Below are 24,211 nucleotides of genomic sequence, written 5' to 3'. Positions count from 1 at the left end.
CAATGATATCATGATATGGTATTGCAGTAGTTTAGAAGTGTGGATCTGCCTAGTCTGTCTAAATGTTTTTAATTTGTGGCTGAACCCAGCCCCTATGAGCTAAACGTGGTCCTTTTATCAGACCATTGTTTTATTTTCAAAATGTGGAACTTTATGTAGCGCCTGCTAATGCACACCTTTGCAAATTTCTGTCTTATAGAGAAGCTGATAGCATACCAGCGGGAGTTCCATGCCTTGAAAGAACGCCTTCGTGTGGCCGAGCACAGGACGCTGCAGCGCTCGTCCGAGCTCAACACCATTCTCGAGCAGTTCAGGCGCGCCATCGCCGAGACTAACAGCAGCAAAGATGCTCTCACAAACTTCTCAGGTAACTGACACATTCACGTACGAAGAATCATTAACTCCAACTGAGCTTTTACACTGTTAAGGAAACATTAAGGTTTTGCAGTCATTTTTGCGCAACAGATCTATAGCATAGATCGAGCATTCCCTCTTGTACTGGCGCTGCATCATCTGTTGCATAGGTTAAAATCAAAAACGCGCAAGGCTCCTAGATGTTACAAAGGGCTCTTTAGTCTTTGCCTGCTTTTAGATTTCTAGACATTTTAACACAGTGTTATGAAGAAGACTAGATCTACACACACACACACACCTAAGGGCTACGAATTAGTTCAAAGAAAATGCTTGGGGAAGTACCCTTTCAAACGCTAGCTAATTTCTTAATGAAAATTAAATGAAATTTTTCTGCGGTTATTTTCCGAGTGGCAGGATTCTAATAGACTAAATCTAAATCTGTCTCAGTCAACCCTGAAAACCGCAGGGTGGACGCAGCAATCACAATACCATTTCACTGCTTGGCATAGAACATAATTCAAATATATGTAAAAGTCTAGTTTGAAATTTTGTTTCCAAGCTTACGTTGCACATTGTCTGCCAATTTTTAAATGAAAAGTCCATTACATATTCAGTTTTATTATCCTAATAGCAGGCTTACGCTTCTGAAAATTATATTTCAATTTAGTTTTATTTGAATTTCTCTTCTGGCAGTTATGCTTTTCAAACATTTTTAGATTTTAATTTACTCATACATCATGCACACAGACAAATGGAAAATGAAAACTCGATTAGATTATATGATTTTGTCTTATTATTGGCAGCAGTGGACTAGTACAAAACATCAAGAGCCCTGCATAAGGGAAATACAGTATTAATCTGTAAACCATGCAGTATGGTATAAGTCACAAGCGTAGACACGGTGCTGCAGCCATTAAGTATTCATATTCTCGTAAAGAATTCTGATTTTCTGCTGTGTATAGTTAAATGTTTTATTCATCCTGTAGTGATAGCATCACTGTTCTACCAGAGCACATTAACAGCTGGTGCTTTTAAAAGTCAGCATAATTATACTCCTGTTGTGATTTAATGAAAGTGAGTGAGTGAGTTGTCTTTGTGTGCCTGCTTTCAGATGAGACACAGAAACTCCTGAAGGAGCTCGCAAATAGGAAACCTCTCCAGGTGCCAAATATCTACCATCACCTGCCTCACCTTCTCGACAATGAGGGCAGCCTGCACCCTGCCGTGCAGGTTGGTCTTGGCCGCACAGGAGGTGAGAAGCGTATAAACAAACAGCATATTCAGTACAACAGTAACTTCCCTGATTAATGAGGGTTTTTCTCCAGAATGTGCATGCTACACAAACGCAGTAAAACCTCCAGAGATCCGCATTACAATCAGGGAGAGAATAAGTCTCAACAAGTTTTCAGTTGGTGACTGAGCTTTGCAATAGGATCATTCTGAAGAAGATAAGATAATTATAGTCTATGTACAGTGTAATTCCCTATTTACTTTACAAGGTATGCTTCCTACCTCTTAGCTTGATCGAACAGGGATTTCCATTTTGCTTTCACATCTCTAGCCGACTTTATATTTATGACATGCACTGGCACTTTGTGTTCAATTGCTTGTCTGTTGTGCTCTCTTTTTTTGAACCTGAGAGGTGCACTGTAACGTTTTGAAAAGTGCTTCACAAAGAAAGTTTACACTAGGTAGTTTTCTTTAGTGAAGACACTCCAAAACCTGCCTTTTACAAAGCTCACAAAGCTGCAACATGTCCTGTCAACACTGCTGTCTGCCATTGGCTCCTCTTTCCTATGGATTATTTCTCTCCTTTTCCTATTTTCAGCAAACCCATTTTTATTTTTGAATGTTTCTTCCTTTCACCCCTCCAACAAAAGCATTCAGCATGTGACCTCTCCTATATCAAGTTCTCTCTAAGAGGATTACTAATTTGAGTGTGATTGTAGGAGTGAATTTGGGGTGCGTGTTTTGGGGCTGAACAGCTCAAGTGGTGTTTCCGCATTCCTAATGACAATGACCTAGGGGAAGAACAGAGGCCCCAGACAAATTAAAGGAAAGGAAGAAGGGACAAGTCGAGAATAAATGGGACTTTCTTGTGCCTGGCCTGTAGCCTGTTTGATCAAAGAGTGCATGTATTCCCCCAGGAAACAAGGAAAAATACAAGGCCTATCATTGCCATCTCTAAGGGGGTGGGCGGCGGGGGCGGGGTTTGGGGGGGGGGGGGGGGGTTTGGGGGGTTCCGGGGGTTTTTCTCTTCCATCTCAAACCAATACCGTCTTCCTTGGTTTTGTAGAGGAGGGGGGGGAGGAGAAAAATTGCTTTTCTCTAGAGAATGTCTAGCCACAGATAGATCGTCGCTGCCTGCTGCTTTGTTCTCACCAGCTTCCCACCCTAAAACACTATCGGTTGTGTTCACTGGAATGCACAACCAAGCAAGAGGTACTGCTACTGGGAAGTGATTGTGTTTCTCTGCGGCAGCGGGTGAAGTTTTGCCCCTACATCCACCCATACATGCCCCATGACATACTTGATTAGCCACTGGCAGTAGTGCCTTTGGACTCCCTTTTTTCTGTTGCTCATTGTTCTTCTTTGTCCACATCTGTGTCTTTCATTTACTTTCCCCTTGTTTTTTATGCTGGTCTAAGCATATCTGACATTGGGATATTTATAGCTGTGCAAATTAGGACATCATCTCACTTTGAATTGAACAAGGGTTACGAGTCTGAAATGGTTGGAGTAGGGCCTGACTGGAGCCCCTTTTTAGACTGGAACTAACAAAAGAGCATTATTGTAAATGCACCCTTGCTTGTTTCAAACACACATATGGCCTTAAGCAAGCCACCAGCGTGCCAATTAGTGCCCTTTTACCAAACAGTCAGTACTTATTTTGTTGCCAAGCAACAGCAACATGTGTTTACAAGGACCAGCTATTAAAAATGTAACCAGCAACAGTTGAAGCTCTGTTTTTTTTTCCTCCCCAATTTGTAATTCCTTGTGCTACAGTCGCTGTTGGCCTGAGGAGAGTGTACACGGTCATGTGTCTGAACCTCACTACAAGGGCCGCCTAACGCATGGGAAAGCTCACCCAGTCTTTCCCATATCCCACGCTCTCCGTACAGGTGTCCAGACTAACCAGTAGAAGTTGCTAGTGCAGCGACACCTCACCAGCATCCCACTCACTGCTGCTAATTGCGCTGCCAGTTGTATTTGGTATAATGCAACTGTGTTTTTTGCTTCTGTGTGAAAGAGGCGTAAACTGACAGTAACACGATTTCCACATTTGCATATTTTGTTGCTTATTTCTTTGCTTAACCCGTATTATATTTCGTGCCCCCGACATCATTGCTTGTACACTTTCTGAAGTAACTTCAATATGGCATGGAAACGTTTGATTCTGCTGCTTACTCAGTCAGTCTGAATGGCAGAATTTGTGATCTCATTAATCAACATAATCTAATCCACAATATCTGAAACTTATTAAATTCTGTAGGTTTTCAACACATTCATACCCACTTATAAACCAAGAAATCCTGTTTCGTAACACAGGACTGTGCTAGAGTCTTGTACCTTGGATATTAAGCCTCACCCTTCGTGCAAACATTTTTGGCTAAAATGCATTGGCAAACACGAGCCAAAGCTTTCAACCATCACTGATTTTCCCCGGCTGTGAAGTTTGCGCCGTTGATCATGTTTTATTAAAGAAATATTGGGAATTTCTTCTTTTCATTAGTGAAGCTGTTTTGTGCAGCATTTAATGGCACACAAGCAGAACCAATACAACACCGAGCATAATTACGGTTTCTGCAAAGCTCCAGTCCATACATTGCTGGTTGGATGATTCAACCCATAGGGTAAAGAGTCGGCTTTATGATGGCTCTCTCTGGTTATTGATGGCTTGCTTTTTTTTTTTTTTTTTTTTTTTTTGGACCAGGCCCCTTGTGTTGGAGATTCAATTTATTGAACGAACCACTTGAGTACCATGATACTAAAAATTTAGAGTGTGAAAAACGTGACCATTTTTTACAAAAATGAAAGGATTATAAATAGGTGATTTACTAGGTTATGGATTACACACACACACACACACACACACACACACACACACACACACACACACACACACACACACACACACACACACACAGTGTCCCTCATGCTTTGTAAGACCTTGAAAGCTTAGAAGTTTGAAAAAAGTGCATCCACACTCATGAGAAAAAGGCTTTTTTTTTTTATTATTTCATGTAATATCAAAAGCAACTTACTGTAGATGGATAGATACAAACAAGGTCATCAAATATGCATAGGAACTGTAGAAATATTTCTATTATCTAGATATGTTATTCTCAGTATTAAGGTTGTATTCCCTGTATAATGTATAGCCTCAGGGACACACAGATAGTTGCTCAAGCTTTGATTACCTTATAAGTTCAGGAATGTGAGTGTGGGTTAGACTCCGTCAAACAAAAAGAAAACAAACATATAATCCATATACATATGCCACTAAGACCACACTTTGTGTTTAATTTCATTTATTTAACATGTTACATAGTTATTTTTCATGCTACGTTTTAAGCAAACAATCAAGCGCCAATTTGCTGAACATAACAAACGCAGCCGAATACCAGCTCTGTTACGTGTAAGGCATGTCGAATCAGTTCTTTTCACTGATGTGACCGAGAAGTGGACATAAATGTAGATTGTTTAGCTGTTTTTGACATGAAAGGATGGTGGAGTGAAGCGTCCAGGCTGATCAAGGGACACGGGGAGGGGCAGTCATGGAGTTGGTCCTGCTCGCGCTGCACTTGCATGCATTATCACTCATTCACTGTCTGCCACCTTCCTTTATTCTGTCACTCGCTGTCTCTTTTCCTTCCTCCCACATTCTCCTTTCATCCTCGACCTACTTTCTTGGTGGTGGTGGGTGTCGCTATATGACACGGAGCTCGGTGTGAGAAACACAAAGCAAAACTGGGACAGATTCTCTACGCTGCACAGATCACTCTGCACCCTTTCTCCAGGCCACTGTGCTGCTCACTCATTCTGCACCATAAGTTTGTTGTTGAGGCCCCTTGTGCCCCCACATCAGCTCAGTCAGCATGCTCTCCCTTTTAAACTGGACACACACTAATTCAACACTTAACCTTCTTTTTCCTTTTCTCTGGAAATGCATTGTACATTTTATGCAAAACGGCCATCTGTAGAATATGAACCTAGGTTTTGAATTAAGTAAAAGGCAAGTACACCATGCATAGAGCAAGAGAAAGCTAAACATGAAACACACAGAGGCTAATAGGCAATGTCATGCTGCTGTTTTGGCTTATTTTCCTTAGCATGAAGAAAACACTGATTCTGTGTCAGATAACCAGTCCAGCCTGATAACTTCATCTTGGCATTTGCTCTCACACCAGTGTGGAATTGCTGTACGCTCTTTGCTCTCTTCTTCCCTCACTCTCTCTTCCCTAGTGAGAGTGATCCTTGTGTCTTAAAGAGTAAAATGAACTGGTTTTATGTCTGCAACAGTCTGTTGTGGGGAGCTCTCCATACTAAAGAAGAGGCCGTCTGTTAATCCACAACCACCACCAAGCAACAGGGAGATGACAATAGCCATTCTCTTTTCCTCTCTTTCCATGTCTTACTGTTGTCTCCCTTCATCAGCCTATTCTCAGCTGAATGTAACATCTGTTCCTACTTGTGACCTTTCTTAGCTCAGAGATGATTGTCAGCTTCATATTTGCGATCAGTGGGTTTTGCTGACTCTTAGTTGACTGACAAAATGAATAAGATTGATTAATTGTTTGGTATCAAGTAAAACATCAGCAGTTTCCGTCTTCTCACAATGTGGGATTTGCTGACAAAATAGGCATAACCTTTTGATGTTTTTATTGACACATTTTGAATCAAGTCATTGAAAAACATGACACGTTAATCAGTGATAAGATCTCTAGTTTCTTTTTCTCATTGCTGTCGGTGTTGGTCCATGAGCCAGGGGGGTTGATCGGTATCATCGGGGGGACAAAGGCTCATAGTGATTTTTGGCAAGGTATACACCCCTAGTGCTAGAAAAATCACGATAGCAGTGCAGGGGTGGTAGCGAATCACTTTTTTTCAGCTCATGAAGTTACTAACCCCCTAAGAAAAATTCCGTTTTTGAAATCTGGTGTATATCTGGTTTAGGCTCATGGTAGGGATATTGTCAATATTCTATAATATGGTGCTTGGTATCGTTGGAAAGGGGAGCTTTTAGGCTTTCATTTAAGCCCAGTACTGAATCTGTCTGTCAATCACAGAGGTCACATGACTTCTTTAAACCAGAAATAACACACATTTTCTCCCAATTTCTGCCTAAACCGTGTGCTTTCTTTTATCCCTGGGGCATGACAGAACACCAGGGACACAAAACTCAACGACTTCAATACTCAAGGCACTCTGATGATTCAGAAAATGTACAATATACCCATACTATTTATATGTGAGAGCCTTAAATTAGACTTATGCAGCCGGCACAAGTCTTCAAAATAGAATTTAGCCAATAGAATGGACAAATGGAATACCCTATTAGTCCAGGGCCAAATGGCCTCTTTATTCATGTACAGTTGTAATAAAAAGTGATTGTTTCAATATTGTTGCCAACATAACACTTGTAAGTGGTTTAACAAAATGCTTCTATCATGTATTTTGATATTCAGCCACTTAAGTTAGAATGTCAGAAAGTAGCTCATGCACGTAATGTTGATGGATTTTGACAGTTTGACAAGGTTTTGTCAGTTTTGTGAAAAGATCGTTGGTTCAGTTGACTGGTTATAACAACACTACCAACTATGCCATCTTCAATCAACTTCCAATGAGTTCCAGGGGTATTAAATGTAAGTACAAAATACTTTTTCTCTTGTGCTTGTGAATTGATGGGGAATAGACAGAGGGACATTATAGCTATAGTAAGGGTGGGCGATATATATCGTCTACGATAATATTGTCGTTGTGTTAACGATGTGCAAATGGACATTATCGAGTATTTAAATTACTTAGAAAATAACGCTTCAAAACACGCATTGGAACACTACACATTCACTAATGTCAACAAAGATGGCGGTGCGTGATTGTGCAGCGGCTGCTAGCTCTCCTGTCGGTGTATATTTATACAAGTACAGCCACACTGACCTAATCAATATAGGACTACGATACAACACAGCCGTTACAGGAGTCTTCCAGGCGGCTCATAACGTCCCGGAGGACCTAGCCAGAATGTACGCTCCGTGGATTGTTGTCGGCATCTAGCACGCTGAGCTAGCTACCGGTAGCCTGGTTGACACCAGACCCTTCTCAGTTGTAACTGAGAGTGGGTCTGGGAAAGGTTCACTGACAGTTCATTTCCAAAGGTACGCTGCTCAAATGCCTCTGGGCGCCATTGGATAGTCCTTCAACCAATCAGACCAAAGATCCGGGTGACTCTTTTCACATCCAATATCCATAACCATGTTATTTGGGTTTTAGGTGTCGTCCCTCAACGCCCTACTTTCTCCTTGCAGCAGGTGTTGCATATTGCAAAGTTATCTTCTGCACACACGCTGAAGAATTTGAACAGAACAGCTGACATGTTGCAGGTTAATTCACGAGGTTCCCTAATGTGCAAGAATAGCGCGGACACGCGCCACACACAGCGGAGAAGTTGAGAAGAAGGAGAAGGAAAAAGAGACCGTGTCTCTGTCCGTGTGTGCGTGCGTCCTTGAGAACTGTAACTCGTATAACTTAAGTTGTCAGTTAATTGTAGTATTGACCTGCATGAAATCGGCATATGTCAGACTGACCTGCCGCTACGCGGTCATGACCAAGCCACGTGAAACCGCGGCCGGTAGCAGTCATGTTGAATGTAAACAAAAAGCTGCTGCCCGTCGCTCTATCGCTCGTCGCGTACGCGTAAAGCCCGCCTCAATGGTTGTGATTGGTGTAAAGCCCGCCTCAATGGTTGGGATTGGTTCCTCAATTTTGAGGACATTGGAAATGGGTTTGAATGGGGTCTTCGCCAGACTGAATTGCAGAGCAAATCTAAAATTTGCCGGAAGTTCGTCAGGGTTTACCCATGCTAAGCTACCGGCAGGATCGAGACAAGAACTCCGGCAAGACCAGAAGAGGAAGACTGCATTTTTGTGCAGAATGAATCGCGTACTGACCGCAGGGTCGTTGCCCCGCACTGCTCACCTGACCTGGAAGCCCTGTTGGTAATATACAGGCCATTTTATTTACCACAAAAACAGCACACCGCCGTCTATACAGCCCGTGATGCAAACGTTAGCACAAATTTGGCTCACTGCTAACCATAGTGAACAAACTTCAGCGCGATCACCTGGAGGGGATACATATTGTAGCAGGGGACTTTAACCCTTGTGTTGTCCTTCGGGTCCCAGTGACCCAAAGAACAACACAAGGGTTAACAAGGTGACCTTAAAGTCTGTACTCCCCAGCTTTTTCCAGCATGTAGAATGTGCTACTAGAGGGAAGAACACACTAGACTAGACCATGTATACTCTAACATCAAGACAGCATACAGAACTGCTCCTCCAATCCGGTCTCACGGCAGTTCGTGTAAATGTCCATGTTTTTCTTAATCTATTGATACGTGTTCACGGAGACGTTTTTCTCGTCTTTTACGTGTAACTGTCACGTTATTTTTTACGTGTAAATGTCACATTATTTTCTCGGGGAAAGGGGACGGAGAGGCGTCGGTGCGCTCCATAAGCCGGAGGCCGGGTGGTGACCGCGGGCGGCGAAAAGGACGCTCCATAATCGGAGGCCCGCGGGGACGCCACAACAACGGGATGGCGGAGGTTGGGTTTAGGAAAAAGTTACGGGAAAGGGTGCCTTAAACACCGGAGAAAGGGCGCCTTTAAACCGGAGAAAGGGCTTAAATGCCGGGAAAGGGCCTTTAAACACCGGAAAGAAAGCGCTTTAAACGCCGGGAAAGGTGCTTTAACCCCGGAGACGCGCCACAGTAACACGCGGGACAAAACGCCACACGCAGGGACGCCATCCCCGGGAAACAAAGCGCCGCAAACGGGACGTGATCCCTGCTCGCCCGGGTGAAAGTCCTGTGTTGTTTGACCCGTCCACCACCCCGACCAACCTCCCTACGCGGATTTTCGGCTTTTTATATTACTCCCTACAATTTCGTAGTAGTTGGATGTGATCTATTGCATGCTGGGATCAGGAGTAGTTGATGTGATCTGAATGATGTATGCTGGGACCAGGAGTAGTTGTTGTGATCTGAATGATGTATGCTGGGACCAGGAGTAGTTGGATGTGATCTGACTGATGTATGCTGGGATCAGGAGTAGTTGGATGTGATCTGATGCATGCTGGGATCAGGAGTAGTTGATGTGATCTGATGCATGCTGGGATCAGGAGTAGTTGGATGTGATCTGACTGATGCATGCTGGGACCAGGAGTAGTTGGATGTGATCTGACTGATGCATGCTGGGATCAGGAGTAGTTGGATGTGATCTATTGCATGCTGGGCTCAGGAGTAGTTGGATGTGATCTGATGTATGCTGGGACCAGGAGTAGTTGGATGTGATCTATTGCATGCTGGGATCAGGAGTAGTTGGATGTGATCTGATGCATGCTGGGCTCAGGAGTAGTTGGATGTGATCTGATGTATGCTGGGACCAGGAGTAGTTGGATGTGATCTATTGCATGCTGGGATCAGGAGTAGTTGATGTGATCTGATGCATGCTGGGATCAGGAGTAGTTGATGTGATCTATTGCATGCTGGGCTCAGGAGTAGTTGGATGTGATCTGATGTATGCTGGGACCAGGAGTAGTTGGATGTGATCTATTGCATGCTGGGATCAGGAGTAGTTGGATGTGATCTGATGCATGCTGGGCTCAGGAGTAGTTGGATGTGATCTGATGTATGCTGGGACCAGGAGTAGTTGGATGTGATCTATTGCATGCTGGGATCAGGAGTAGTTGATGTGATCTGATGCATGCTGGGATCAGGAGTAGTTGATGTGATCTGAATGATGTATGCTGGGACCAGGAGTAGTTGTTGTGATCTGAATGATGTATGCTGGGACCAGGAGTAGTTGGATGTGATCTGACTGATGTATGCTGGGATCAGGAGTAGTTGGATGTGATCTGATGCATGCTGGGATCAGGAGTAGTTGATGTGATCTGATGCATGCTGGGATCAGGAGTAGTTGGATGTGATCTGACTGATGCATGCTGGGACCAGGAGTAGTTGGATGTGATCTGACTGATGCATGCTGGGATCAGGAGTAGTTGGATGTGATCTGATGCATGCTGGGATCAGGAGTAGTTGGATGTGATCTATTGCATGCTGGGCTCAGGAGTAGTTGGATGTGATCTGATGTATGCTGGGACCAGGAGTAGTTGGATGTGATCTATTGCATGCTGGGATCAGGAGTAGTTGGATGTGATCTGATGTATGCTGGGACCAGGAGTAGTTGGATGTGATCTATTGCATGCTGGGATCAGGAGTAGTTGATGTGATCTGATGCATGCTGGGATCAGGAGTAGTTGATGTGATCTGAATGATGTATGCTGGGACCAGGAGTAGTTGGATGTGATCTGACTGATGTATGCTGGGATCAGGAGTAGTTGGATATGATCTGACTGGCCCAGGTAAGGGAGAGGTAAAGCTGGTGAGTACGGACTTTAAGGTCACCTTGTTAAAGTCCCATGCTACAATATGTATCCCCTCCAGGTGATCGCGCTGCAGTTTGTTCACTATGGTTAGCAGTGAGCCACATTTGTGCTAACGTTTGCATCGGGGGCTGTGTAGACGGCGGTGTGCTGTTTCGTGGTAAATAAAATGGCCTGTATATTACCAACAGGGCTTCCAGGTCAGGTGAGCAGTGCTGGGCAACGACCCTGCGGTCAGTACTCCATTCATTCTGCACAAAAAATGCAGTCTTCCTCCTCTGGTCTTGCCGGAGTTCTTGTCTCGATCCTGCCGGTAGCTAGCTCAGCGTGCTAGATGCCGACAACAATCCACGGAGCGTCCGTTCTGCTAGGTCCTCCGGGACGTTATGAGCCGCCTGGAAGGCTCCTGTGACAGCTGTGTTGTATCGTAGTCCTATATTGATTAGGTCAGTGTGGCTGTACTTGTATAAATATACACCGACAGGAGAGCTAGCAGCCGCTGCACAATCGTGTGCCGCCATCTTTGTTGACATTAGTGAATGTGTAGCGTTCCAATGCTCGTTTTGAAGTGTTATTTTCTAAGTAATTTAAATACTCGATAATGTCAATTTGCACATCGTTAACAAAACAACGACAATATTATCGTAGACGATATATATCGCCCACCCTTACTATAGCTATAATGTCCCTCTGTCTATTCCCCATCAATTCACAAGCACAAGAGAAAAAGTATTTTGTACTTACATTTAATACCCCTGGAACTCATTGGAAATTGATTGAAGATGGCATAGTTGGTAGTGTTGTTATAACCAGTCAACTGAACCAACGATCTTTTCACAAAACTGACAAAACCTTGTCAAACTGTCAAAATCCATCAACATTACGTGCATGAGCTACTTTCTGACATTCTAACTTAAGTTGCTGAATATCAAAATACATGATAGAAGCATTTTGTTAAACCACTTACAAGTGTTATGTTGACAACACTATTGAAACAATCACTTTTTATTACAACTGTACATGAATAAAGAGGCCATTTGGCCCTGGACTAATAGGGTATTCTATTTGTCCATTCTATTGGCTAAATTCTATTTTGAAGACTTGTGCCGGCTGCATAAGTCTAATTTAAGGCTCTCACATATAAATAGTATGGGTATATTGTACATTTTCTGAATCATCAGAGTGCCTTGAGTATTGAAGTTGTTGAGTTTTGTGTCCCTGGTGTTCTGTCATGCCCCAGGGATAAAAGAAAGCACACGGTTTAGGCGGAAATTGGGAGAAAATGTGTGTTATTTCTGGTTTAAAGAAGTCATGTGACCTCTGTGATTGACAGACAGATTCGGTACTGGGCTTAAATGAAAGCCTAAAAGCTCCCCTTTCCAACGATACCAAGCACCATATTACAGAATATTGACAATATCCCTACCACGAGCCTAAAGCAGATATACACCTGATTTCAAAAACGGAATTTATCTTAGGGGGTTAGTAACTTCATGAGATGAAAAAAAGTGATTCGCTACCACCCCTGCACTGCTATCGTGATTTTTCTAGCACTAGGGGTGTATACCTTGCCAAAAATCACTATGAGCCTTTGTCCCCCCAGATGATACCGATGGCCCAAATTTGGGGCCCTGGCTCATGGACTATCTGGCTTCCTTGACTTAGCTGGTAGGGAAATCTCATGAACTAATTTAGCTACGCTTGGCATACCTCTAGATAAAGAATGGTGTTGAGTAAATTCCAGCTATGATAAATATTTGTTACCTCTGTCTAAAGTCCAAACATTGTTGCCTCTACGTGGTGATTCAGTGGCTCTTTACTCAAGTTACACATTGTGTAAGATTGTAGTTTAAATACACTTTAATGACATGCAGCATGGTAGTGCAGATGCATTCCAAAACCACCTCCATCAAGTCATCCTTCCCACTGCCATCTGTCAGTCTGGCCATGAATTTCTGTTCTCGTGGATTTAGGCCAGAGTAATTAGTCATTGTCTAACAAGCAAAGATTATTCGGTTTTGGATCCCCTTGATTAAACTCCCACCCCTGCAGCCTTTAGCACTTCCTGTTCTCACCTCACACTTCTTCTTCTCAGTCACCATGGTGATGGGGATCCCCACAGTGAAGCGGAAGGTGAAGTCTTATCTGTCAGAGACGCTGCGTTCGCTAATAGACAAGCTGTCACCAGAGGAGAAACTTGACTGTGTCATTATTGTCTTCGTTGGGGAGGTGAGATGTCATCTTCATACAGTAGCAGTCAAAGCATGGTGCTTCTGCACAATGAATTGAAATAGGTCTGTGGGTCTAATGTGTCTTCCTTGTTTTGTCTCTGCAGACTGACGTGGACTATGTTCACAGCGTGGTTGCTGGCCTGGAGAAAGAGTGGGTAAACTTCTTCTTCTTGACAGATGCGCAAAATGGTGGAAATATTGTATACTGTAAGTGAGAAAATTGCACGTGTCACACTGTCAACATCGCCTTCTTTCTTCAGGTTTTCTACAGAACTGAGTTCAGGCTTGCTGGAAGTGATCTCCCCACCAGCCGCCTATTACCCCGAACTCACCAACCTTAAAGAGACTTTTGGAGACTCCAAAGAGAGAGTCAAGTAAGCAACTCACATAGCCAAGACATCTGTGTTACCTGTGCGTTCACTGCTCTGACGTTCAATTAGGAGAAATGTGATAGAAATCATTATGGTAATCATGAAGAAACCAGCCCTGAGAGAAATGAAATGCAGGAGAGCTGTGATGAGGTTTGCAGGAAAAGTAAAGGATGAGTCAGGGGGAAAGTGGGAGGCAGGGAGCAAGCGAGAGCTTTTAGGTCGGCTGCCGAGGTACTTAGTATTCCACAGGCATTTCTCAAAGTCTGATCAAGGTCATCAGCAGCAGCACCCTCTATCTCTTTTTCTCTGTAGTGCTCCCTCTTATTATCCTCTGTACTCATCTTCTCTTTATAGTCGGCTAACAACTGGCTTCATTAGAAATGTGTTTTTGGTGCAGTTTTTGCCAACTACTTACAGTTTGTACTCTGATCATAGCCTTCAGCCCCGAGTATGTGTTATGTAGTGGGTGTTTGTGAGCACAGATGCTTCTGATGGCAATCTGAACAGTTAGCATCTTGTTCAACATGGACCTGGGTATAAAACTGTTATATTTTAGACTGTGTGGGTGTGTGCAACCATGTGAATGGGTTAGAAAAAGGCATATTACATTCCCTCACCGCTGAAGCAGCAGCAACACTCAACCGCTTGGCCGAGTTTAAGTGTGTGTGTGTGTGTGTGTGTGTGTGTGTGTGTGTGTGTGTGTGTGTGTGTGTGTGTGTGTGTGTGTGTGTGTGTGTGTGTGTGTGTGTGTGTGTGTGTGTGTGTGTGTGTGTGTGTGTGAGCCACCTTCCACACCTGCCCCTCTGGAAGCATCACAAACACCTGCAGCCTGTGGTAAACAGCCACAAGTCAGACTGCAATAATGGCAGATCAGTCAGATCAAACAATTCGTGGGACAGCACTGGTTTATACATTTTTCAGTAGTCGGTTGTTCACAGTGTACCTGGCAATACCTGATTTTCACAATTGATCTTTTTGCATGTGAAGCAGTGTGTCTATCCCAGAGGGTAACTTAAAATACAGTAAGATGATTTCGCTTTTCATGTGTGTATTATTGTGTACGGTTTATTATGTGCTGATGATTTCTTCGTTTAGATGGCGAACCAAGCAAAATCTGGACTATTCCTTCCTCATGATGTATGCTGTGAGCAAAGGAGTTTATTATGTCCAGGTATGTTCTTAAATAGATACATGAATAAAATAAATTTTCCCATAGCAACTTGTTGGAGTGCATTTTCAGAGGGGCTCTGTAGACCGTTACTTATAATGTGTCAGCGTGAAAGCCTGTTATTAGGCAAACACTGGTTTGCTTTTTGGTTGGAGCATGTCATACCAAATTTAAAACATGGTGGACCCTATCTTGCACTCAGCGCAATTGCCTTTATACACCGACGCATGTATCATTCCTATTTTGCACCCAACGCACAGCGGACTTTTCCCTCCACAGACGCACGTCGGTAAATTAGGGAATGTATTTGCGCTCCCGGGGGCGGTTCAGCGAAAAGAGGAGGCGTGTTCCGGCGCAAACGTTAGTGGTGTTTCGTGCAGTTTCAGAAAACAATTCCGCCACTGACCAGGAAAAACCTGGTCTAAAGTCAGTGGCGCTAGTCTAAAGTCAGTAGCGTGTTATTCAGATGCTATTTTAGGGACGAATGCTTGGCCATAATGTAGCGTGTGCACAACGCGCATACACTTCACTCATCTACAGCAGTTCCCATTTTTGAAAACCATACATAATTACAAAGAAAAATATTACTGAAAATGCGCTTCATGTGTTTGGATAGATCAGGAGGCATTTTACAGTACAGTCCTCAAAAAGTCGCAGCATTCTTTGTGGCTTGTTGTGTTTTACACATTTCCATGAATCATGGATGTGTTGATGACATAAATGAGGAAATATTAGAGGACTTAAGGAGACGTGATGTTGAACTACGGCGGGATTGGACACTCCGGCGGAATCTAGTCGGGGGGGTACGCGGGGCGCTCCTGATGGAGCGGGTGGACGGAGATGGAGTGGGGGGAGGAGGAAGGGGCACAACATGTGCAGGTGGTGCGTTTGGAGGCCCACGCTCCATTGCTGCAGCAATCCTCTCCAGACTTGAGGAGACGCGCCCGAGAGGCCGCAGCAACATCGCCACCCGGCCAAGACGCGCATTTATTACTTTGCCGCATCCCGGACAACTCCCGCTGGGGTGCGGCAGGCAAATCTGCCGTCATAATAGCAATCCGCCACGGAACAAGCGCCCTGCTCTTAAAGGGAATGTGAGATGACGCTCTGATTGGTTATTTTCACGTTACGCCCAAACCACACCTAGCTACTTCAGACAAAACCCATTTTAGATTTGCGTCGGGCTCAAGAGTCATTTATCCCGCCGGTATAATAGCAACAGCGCCCGAGATCCGCCCACAAAGCTACTTTGCGTTTTGCATTTCACACTTGCGTTTCAGATCGTTAAAATAGGGCCCGGTGAGTACTTGAAGCAAATGCATGTTGTTGCAGTCATTCATCAGAGCCAGTGTTGTTTTCATCAGACCGGAGCCAGTTTCACTTATTCTTAGCCTAATCCTCTTAGACTTCTAAAGCTCTTATCTGTCCTCTTGGCTAAACTAGGCGTCCAATTTGGGAGTGTTTGTATGAATGTTAACGCTAATGCTAGCCATTGACAGTTTAGTTTCACTGTGTTGTTAATCATCCATCTTTCTGTGGGGTATGTCATTTCCATTCTATGCTCTCACCTGAAGGGAAGAGGTATTGCCTGTCTGATATCTACCTCTACTCTAGTTTAGTGTAGCGAGTGTTTCTTAGCTCAGTTTAGAGTGTTGTCTCTGAGTGGACGTAGAGTAGTCTCCCTCGTGTCTCTCACCCCCTCCATCAACATTAAACCCCAACTCTTAAATTGGTTGTTCCTGTCTTACATTTTGTTCTTTCTGTATCTGTGTTCCTTCAGCTGGAGGATGACATTGTGGCGAAGCCTAACTACTTTGCCACTATGAAGAACTTTGCCCTGCAACTCTCGTCAGAGGACTGGATGATCCTGGAGTTCTCTCAGCTGGGCTTCATTGGTACGATCCGTTAAGCACATGATCAATACTCGGCATCCACCACGGGTCTGTCAAATGAAGCAAGATCTGCAATGCCTAACAATGGCATTCCTGGCTAAATGGTCTCTCAAAAGTGATTATTATCTCATTCTCTTAACTTGGCAAAGCATTCACGTGCTGTAAGACTTGTCGGATTTATGATAAACAGTCAAATGCATCGTGGATGGATCTGCAACAGCCAGTTAAGAAAAGATTGAAATTATATTGATCGGCGTAGAAATTGGGTCACTGTAAAGTACTTTGATTTGGCAGGGAAAAGCAAATCCAAATTAAGCACATCACTACAATATGTAAATGAGGAACGGGTATATTTTAGTCCAAACTGTTGAAATAATTTCTTCTTATTTTGTTTTTGTTCAGGATCAACAAATGTCTATAAACCTCCCTTATTCTCAATTTCCTCCAGGAAAAATGTTCCAGGCTCCAGACCTGAACCTCATTGTTGAGTTCATCTTTATGTTCTACAAGGAAAAGCCCATCGACTGGCTGCTGGACCATATTCTCTGGGTCAAAGTCTGCAATCCTGAGAAAGATGCGGTATGCGCTGTGATTACTGTATAGATAGGAGTGTCATTGTAGGAGGAATGGGTCTCATCATTTCTCCCTTGTCCTTTTTCAAAGAAACACTGCGAGCGGCAGAAGTCCAGCCTACGTGTGCGGTTCAGACCCTCCCTGTTTCAACACGTGGGACTCCATTCTTCTCTTGCTGGAAAGATCCAAAAACTCACAGTGAGTCTCACACTCTCACCGCCATTTATTTGCAACAACAGTCGAGGCTAGTCCCTGTGTTGAAAGGTTGGTTTCCTCTCTGTGTCTGTAGGACAAAGACTTCCTGAAGCCACTGCTTCACAAGATGCATGTCAACCCCCCAGCTGAGGTTTCCACTTCAGTGAAGGTATCATGCCAGTGTTCCCATAAACTATTATCTCTTGATCTTTACTTTGCACTTATCTAGTTCATAAAAATAACTATCAAAGAACAATTAGTTTAATGCAATATACGCCAACTCCAAAATCAGTGATCAGTGTGGAACAAAACGTGTATTGTGTCACACAGGTGTATCAGGGTCACACGCTAGAGAAGACGTACCTAGGAGAGGACTTCTTCTGGGCCATCACTCCTACTGCAGGAGACTACATCCTCTTCAAATTTGACCGACCTGTTAGCATAGAGAGGTACGTATAAAGGGCTTTATCTGATTGTGGTAGGTTTGTGTGCACAGCTTTGATTGCATTCAAATAATATAGTGAGCATGCATATATATCATTATCATGACCATAACATTTCCACATACAGGCACATGCAGAAATCTGTCTTTTTACTTATTTCCGCCTGCTGCCCTTCAGTGATACAGGTTTAGCGTGCGTGTGTGTGTGTGTGTGTGTGTGTGTGTGTGTGTGTGTGTGTGTGCGCTGTGTGTCTCTTCAGGGATCAGGCCGAGCTAATGAGAGTGCTCTAAAAAAAGCATTCTCGGGCCAGCCTCCTACTCTCTGTGGATCCGAAGGTAGAGAGGGAGCAAGACAGTGAATATAAAGAGAGGTGATAGCGAAGCTGACAGCTTGGATCAGAGCAGACCTGAAAGGGATGTTAATATTTGGTCTAGAGGAGATTCATTTTATAGCGAAGAATGTATCCATTGCTTTTGTAAAGATAACGTTAGGACAGCAAGACAAGTGTGTGAGACTGTCACTGTCACTCAGCAAGTAAGTGGCAGTGAGTGGGAAAAGGGCCATCTAGTGTTTCACTGTCTGACTCTGGAGTGCTTTGTCTGCTTTTGAATGACACTGGCTCAGACTCTTTCAGATAACATCTCATCAGCAGTTGGTCTATCTGGCATTTTTCCTCGGCTCCTACTCTCTGTCTGTTAAACATGTAATACAAGTAAGTACGGTGCAGCTGCAAACTTTAAGTAAAAACACCGCCACCTTAGCCATTGCACAAGCCCACTCCTGGATTGACGGCACCCCTTCATTCTTCCATCCTCTTAAAAGAATCTGTCTGGCTATTATCAAACTAGTCTGGACCCAGCTTCTTATGTGCTTATCCATCCCGTTTAGGATTGAACCATCTCCAAGATCAAATAATCTTGGGCTAAATGGAACCTTGTTCCCTGCAATCCATCTGCGGTCCAAATCTTTTGGACCTTATCACAGGACCATAGGACATAAAGTAATTGGCTGTCCACTGTCTTACATTTCCAACAATTTGGTGCGTCTTTCAGTCCAATTCTAATCAATCTGGAGGGAGTCCAATAGAAGCGATGCATAATCTTGAACTGAATGAGGCTCACCATCAGTCCGCATGACATAGTTTTAACATTCCTACAGATTCCGTCCCACTCCTCATCATCCAGTGTAGGACTCAGATCCCTTTCCCATGTCTTTTTGAGGGCTGTCCAGGCTCCCAGAGCCTCATGACCTTTTCCATATTTCAACAACACCGTATCTAAACATTCTGGTGCCTTCGGGGCTGAATAACTGGATCCCCGAGATACAGATCCCCCAGTGTGACAATACCCTTTTCCAACCAATCCCTCCAAAAAAGGGGAGATCTACCCATACAGAACTTTGGCTTTCATCAAACACTTGATAAAGTATTTAGATATGGATCCAGTTCAAACAGCCAGGCCACTTTGGTCCAAACAACATTTAAGTGATAGATTGTTGGATGTGTATTCTCCTCACCATACAGTTTAACAGACAGGCTTTGTAAGGGCGATAATGGGGCAAGAACAGATTGCTCAATACAATACCAGGGTGGGGCTCTCTCAGGAGGAAGTGACCAGTGGGCCAGATGCCAGTTAAAAGCATAATAATAATAATACAGCATCTTTGGTAGACCCAAACCCTCTGCTGGGGGTTTTTACCATTCCAAATAAATGTCTTTGTTATTCTGTCAAACAATTTAAAATATGACAGGGGAACCTCCAGAGGAAGAGATTGGGTAAGGTAGTTCAGCTTGGGAACACAAACTAATTGTACAACATTGACCTTCCCTGCTGATGAGAGATTGAGAGTCACCCTTCTATTAAAATCACAAGAGATTTTTATTCAATAATGGATCCTAATTAACTTAAACTAGGTTTTCTTATGGGAGGGTATAAGATACCCAGATAAACAATACCTTGCTTTGGTCACTGAAATGCACCCGACTGGAACGCCGTTACGGGGCACTGAGCTGTTAAAGGTAATGCTTCTGACTTGGACCAGTTTACTCTTTAACTTAATAATTCCGAGAGAGTCAATGATCCTAAGTAGACAGGTTATTGATCTGCTAGGTTTGGACATAAAATGCTAGATTATTTTTTTAATGTTCAAAACCTATTAGCTATAGCCTGAATATGAGATCTAAGAAGCATAAGCTTTGAAACTAGATCCTACTGACAGTTAACCCCGGATAAGGGGTGTACATACTTTGGCATACTACATTTTTCATTTAATAAACATAATTTGCATAACTAACCTACTGTCCATGAGTGATTTGATGGCATATCTGTGTGGCAGCTACCATGAGGGGAAAAGTGCAAGAATGCTTATCCATGAATGTAAATATTAAAATGAATAAATGAATGCTTAATTTGATTGGCAGGTTCCTGTTTCGCAGTGGTAACCAAGAGCACCCAGGGGACAAGATCGAGAACACCACAGTGGAAATACTGCCTGTTTCTGTACGAACACACACACACACACACACACACACACACACACACACACACACACACACACACACACACACACACACACACACACACACTGAACGGTTGCTCTTGTATGAAGCGTATTGATTATTGACAGGAATGTGAGCGTGACAGAATCATTTGCTCCGCCAAAGGCGATACATTTTTACATTGGGATTCCCACTCCCAGTGTAGGCACAGATGTCTGTTTAAGGGGCTATTAGAAAGAGAAATAATTAATATAACCTTTTCATTTGTGTCTTGTCTTTTACTCTACTGTCCATCTTTCAATGTGTTCAAATGTTAGGAACCTGGACCGAAGACCAAAGAGAAGTTCAAGCGAACTGAAGACCGCTTTTACAGGATTGGTAAGTGGATTTGACAGTCTCCTAGTGCCATATGTGTGTGAGTGTATACAAACACACCCCTTTGGTCAGATTACACACTCACACTGCCTACAGTGATACAGACAAAAAGTGTGTGAAATGTTCTCAGTCATAGCCCTTTTCTCTTTTTATGCCTTCTGATTTTCATTGGAAGTTTTCTCCTCTTAATTCCTTGGCTGACATTTAATACATAAAGCTTATAAAATACCTTTTTTTTTCTTAGCTTTTTATGAAATGTGATGGTTGAATAAAGTTCCTATTCTTTAAGCTGCCATGTTTTGTTTCACATTTGTTTGTTTTCTCACTGTTGAGCACATGGTGACTGCTTAATTATTGGCAGTGCACTCTCCCTGAAAACATGATTTAGAGTACTGTGTGTGTGCTTAAACCTACAGGTCAGTTTGAAAAGGGTGTGGCAGAGGGATTTGTAGATCCTTCTTTCAATCCCATCATAGCACTTCGGCTTTCAGTTGTCAAAGACTCAGCTGTGTGGGCCATCCTCAGTGAAGTAAGCCAATCGCATACCACACCTGTTCATCTTCTGTCCAATGAAATTATAAATATCACTCTCTCCAGATGCATACTGCCTCCTTGTTTTATCCAGTAACACGTGATGCTCTGCTCTCCTCCTGCAGATACATATAAAGAGGATAGCTGGCTGACTGTTCTGGAGCAGGCACTTGAATCATGGCCCCTGGGGGACCAAAATCTCCTAGATTGCTTACGCAGGGCTTCTGGCACCTGGCAACCAGCAGTGAAGTCATTAGAGCCCACTAGAGTTGCTTGTCTGAGGAACGCCACCTCTCTATCCCCGCTCTTCCTAATGTACCTTGTTTAGCTTCTCATCGATCGATTTCTTTCTGCATCTCTCCCTCACTCTTATGTTCTTAATTCATTTGTGAGAATGTGATTACTACTGTCCTAAAGAACAACAGCGGAGTGTGTGGAAGACATCTGCTCCCAGCTCTGTCTCTCAAAGTGACTGTGTTGTTCAGCAGCTTTGAACACAATCAGAAAATGCTTGGGACAAATAAGGACAAATTATCACGTCTGGGGAGAACCAGTCACCTGGCCACTGGTGTAGATGCTGCCAAATCCTCCTCTGTTTCTCAATGCTGCCACCTTAGGGCAAGCTGGGGCATTGCACTGTCCACTAGCGCCTCAGCAAAAGCCCATGATGATCAAGAATGTTATCATCACTAATGGCCAGTTGCTGTCTGTTCTCGACAGAGATGACGGAGCTCTAGATCAACACCAGCCCAAACAACGTTTCCCTCACACCCAGAGTACTGTCAGCCACACTCAATACTCCACTTGTCCTGAAACACAAACTCAGGATGAGCTTACTGTTCCAAAATCCTGCCTGTAGCCAGTCAGTAACAACTTTGACCATACTGTAGGCCAGATTCCATGGTAACTATCCCAATTCATCAAGAAAATAAGTTCCATGACACCATATCTATCTCACCTCCTGTCTGACAGGCCGTGTATGACCTCAGTGTCCATTAATAGTAAACCAATCAGACATTGCCTTGGCGTCATTTTCCCGAAGGAATATATTGTTACATTGATATATTATTACAGCTATGACGATCTATGAAGGTGACTTAATTTATTTGAAATAAATCTTTAATTTGTACAAGAGGTAAGATATATTTTTATTCTATTAAGAGACGTGTATGGTAGTTCAGAGGATGTTTTATTTGTGTACTGTTTTTTGTTGTCTAAATTGCTGTGTACATTTTCTTTTCATTATTACAGCTACTTGCAAAGTTGCTTTTGTCTGCCGTTGCAAGTAGCTTGGTTCAGTCGTTTTCTTTTCACTTGAAGCGAAACGTTACACTTAAAATTGTTCATTTTCACTTCTTAAAGTCTGAATGGCTGGAGAGTTTTGAATAGATTCTGTTGAAGAAGTTGTGGTTCAAAATTGAAAAACATTGTGCCTTATATCCAGGTCCCTTGAAATTGTCTCAGCAACATTATTCCAATCTCTCACTCTTGCCTACACTTTGATGGTGGAAACACTAATATTTTTTAAAATAACACACTATCCAATTAGTGATTGGATGTAAAGAACAATATCTGTGTTATGCTAAGAGACAGTGGTAAAAAGGAGAGGGGGGGGGGGTTTATACCAGATTACCATCTGAAACGGTGTAATTAGCACTGCTTTTTCACATTTTTTTTGTTACCATCACACCCTTCACCATTGTACTTAAATTCCCATAGTAGATGCTTATTTCACTGACCCTTCCAAATCTACGTAAAAATCTTTTTTGCCCAATCAGGTATCTGTTTTCGATTGGACAGAATATTATGACTACTGATTATGTGCACATTTTCTTGTATGATTTGGCTGAGGTTGTGTAGTACTTGTTAAAAAAAAAAAAAATTTTTTTTTTTTCTTTTCTTTCTCTCTCTTTTTGCTTTTTAATATTTTATTGAAATAAATAAAAAAAAAAACTTCCCCCCCTCTCTCTCTCTCTCTCTCTTTCTTTTTTTTTTTTTCACTTGACATGTGTTTGTGTGTGTGGCCAATGTTGTGAGTTGAAGAAAATTTTAAGTGAAACTTCACTCATTTTACATCTTTGTGGTTTATTCAAGGGGGTAGTGAAGTGCCTTTTGGTGAAATTGATATGGATCAATCTTTGCTTATCATGTTGTTCACATGCATGATTATTATTTGTAGTTTATAAACAATGCCGTTTTGGTCAGTGCAGGCTCCTCCACCCCCTGATCAAACCATCCATGTTAGAGCTGTACTCAAGAAAACTGAAGTAGCTTGATCGCCGCCTCTTCATCAGATTCTTTTTTTTTTTTTTTTTTTAATTGGGAGATGAGAGCAAGTCACTTAAATGGTGGAACATGTTGTTTTGAAAGGGGAATGATATTCAGTACTAGTAACAGGATTTGCTTCTCCCTCTTTTCCTGGATCCCCATACAAACAGAAACTGAATGCATGAAAACAGCATGAACGGTCATGAATCTCCTTCTGATTCCCCTACTGTACTGTTGGACTGGAGACAAAAAAGAAAAGGAACTCTTCCCTTGATCGACATACACTCATCAGTTCATGTGCCTTCATCATGTACATGTGTATGCCTGCCTCTGATGTTTTTGACATCATTTTTCATGGACATCTTTGAAATAAATGATAAAAGTTGTTAGAAGTCATGGCCATTTTTCTGTGTTGTGATTTTGTTCTACTTGCATTACTCATGCCATCTGCATCACCAGGTTTGATTTCAGAACAGCTGTAAAGTAACAAGGTAAAAGCATAGTAAATATACTGCCAACATGATCAGAAAATTAATTTGACACATTTTTAAAACTTTTCGCAAATGATCTGTCTACATTACTTTCAAACGTTTAAACAAAATCGACATAGAAAAACTACAAATCTTCCCAGCGTTCACTTCTTTGCGCCAA

At 42.8% G+C, this 24,211-nt stretch overlaps 1 protein-coding gene across 1 annotated transcript in view; it reads left to right on the top strand.

Moving 5' to 3' along the window:
• The window catches only part of mgat4a (alpha-1,3-mannosyl-glycoprotein 4-beta-N-acetylglucosaminyltransferase A), a 38,432-nt gene extending 16,011 nt beyond the window's left edge, over positions 1-22,421 (top strand). The window contains exons 2-16 of the mRNA XM_039817678.1: positions 200-367; positions 1,466-1,606; positions 13,112-13,245; positions 13,352-13,398; positions 13,508-13,621; positions 14,714-14,789; positions 16,567-16,681; positions 17,127-17,257; positions 17,342-17,449; positions 17,541-17,615; positions 17,777-17,895; positions 20,309-20,387; positions 20,704-20,764; positions 21,178-21,290; positions 21,418-22,421. Coding sequence (XP_039673612.1) covers positions 200-367; positions 1,466-1,606; positions 13,112-13,245; positions 13,352-13,398; positions 13,508-13,621; positions 14,714-14,789; positions 16,567-16,681; positions 17,127-17,257; positions 17,342-17,449; positions 17,541-17,615; positions 17,777-17,895; positions 20,309-20,387; positions 20,704-20,764; positions 21,178-21,290; positions 21,418-21,444 — 1,508 coding nt within the window. The 3' untranslated portion in view covers positions 21,445-22,421. The remainder of the gene's footprint in view (positions 1-199; positions 368-1,465; positions 1,607-13,111; positions 13,246-13,351; positions 13,399-13,507; positions 13,622-14,713; positions 14,790-16,566; positions 16,682-17,126; positions 17,258-17,341; positions 17,450-17,540; positions 17,616-17,776; positions 17,896-20,308; positions 20,388-20,703; positions 20,765-21,177; positions 21,291-21,417) is intronic.
• Positions 22,422-24,211: the final 1,790 nt, after the last annotated feature.

The sequence above is a fragment of the Perca fluviatilis genome, chromosome 12 (genome assembly GCF_010015445.1).
Source record: "Perca fluviatilis chromosome 12, GENO_Pfluv_1.0, whole genome shotgun sequence".
NCBI lineage: Eukaryota > Metazoa > Chordata > Actinopteri > Perciformes > Percidae > Perca > Perca fluviatilis.
The sequence above is the reverse complement of the archived record's forward strand: the minus strand, read 5'-3'. Positions and strand labels throughout refer to the sequence as shown.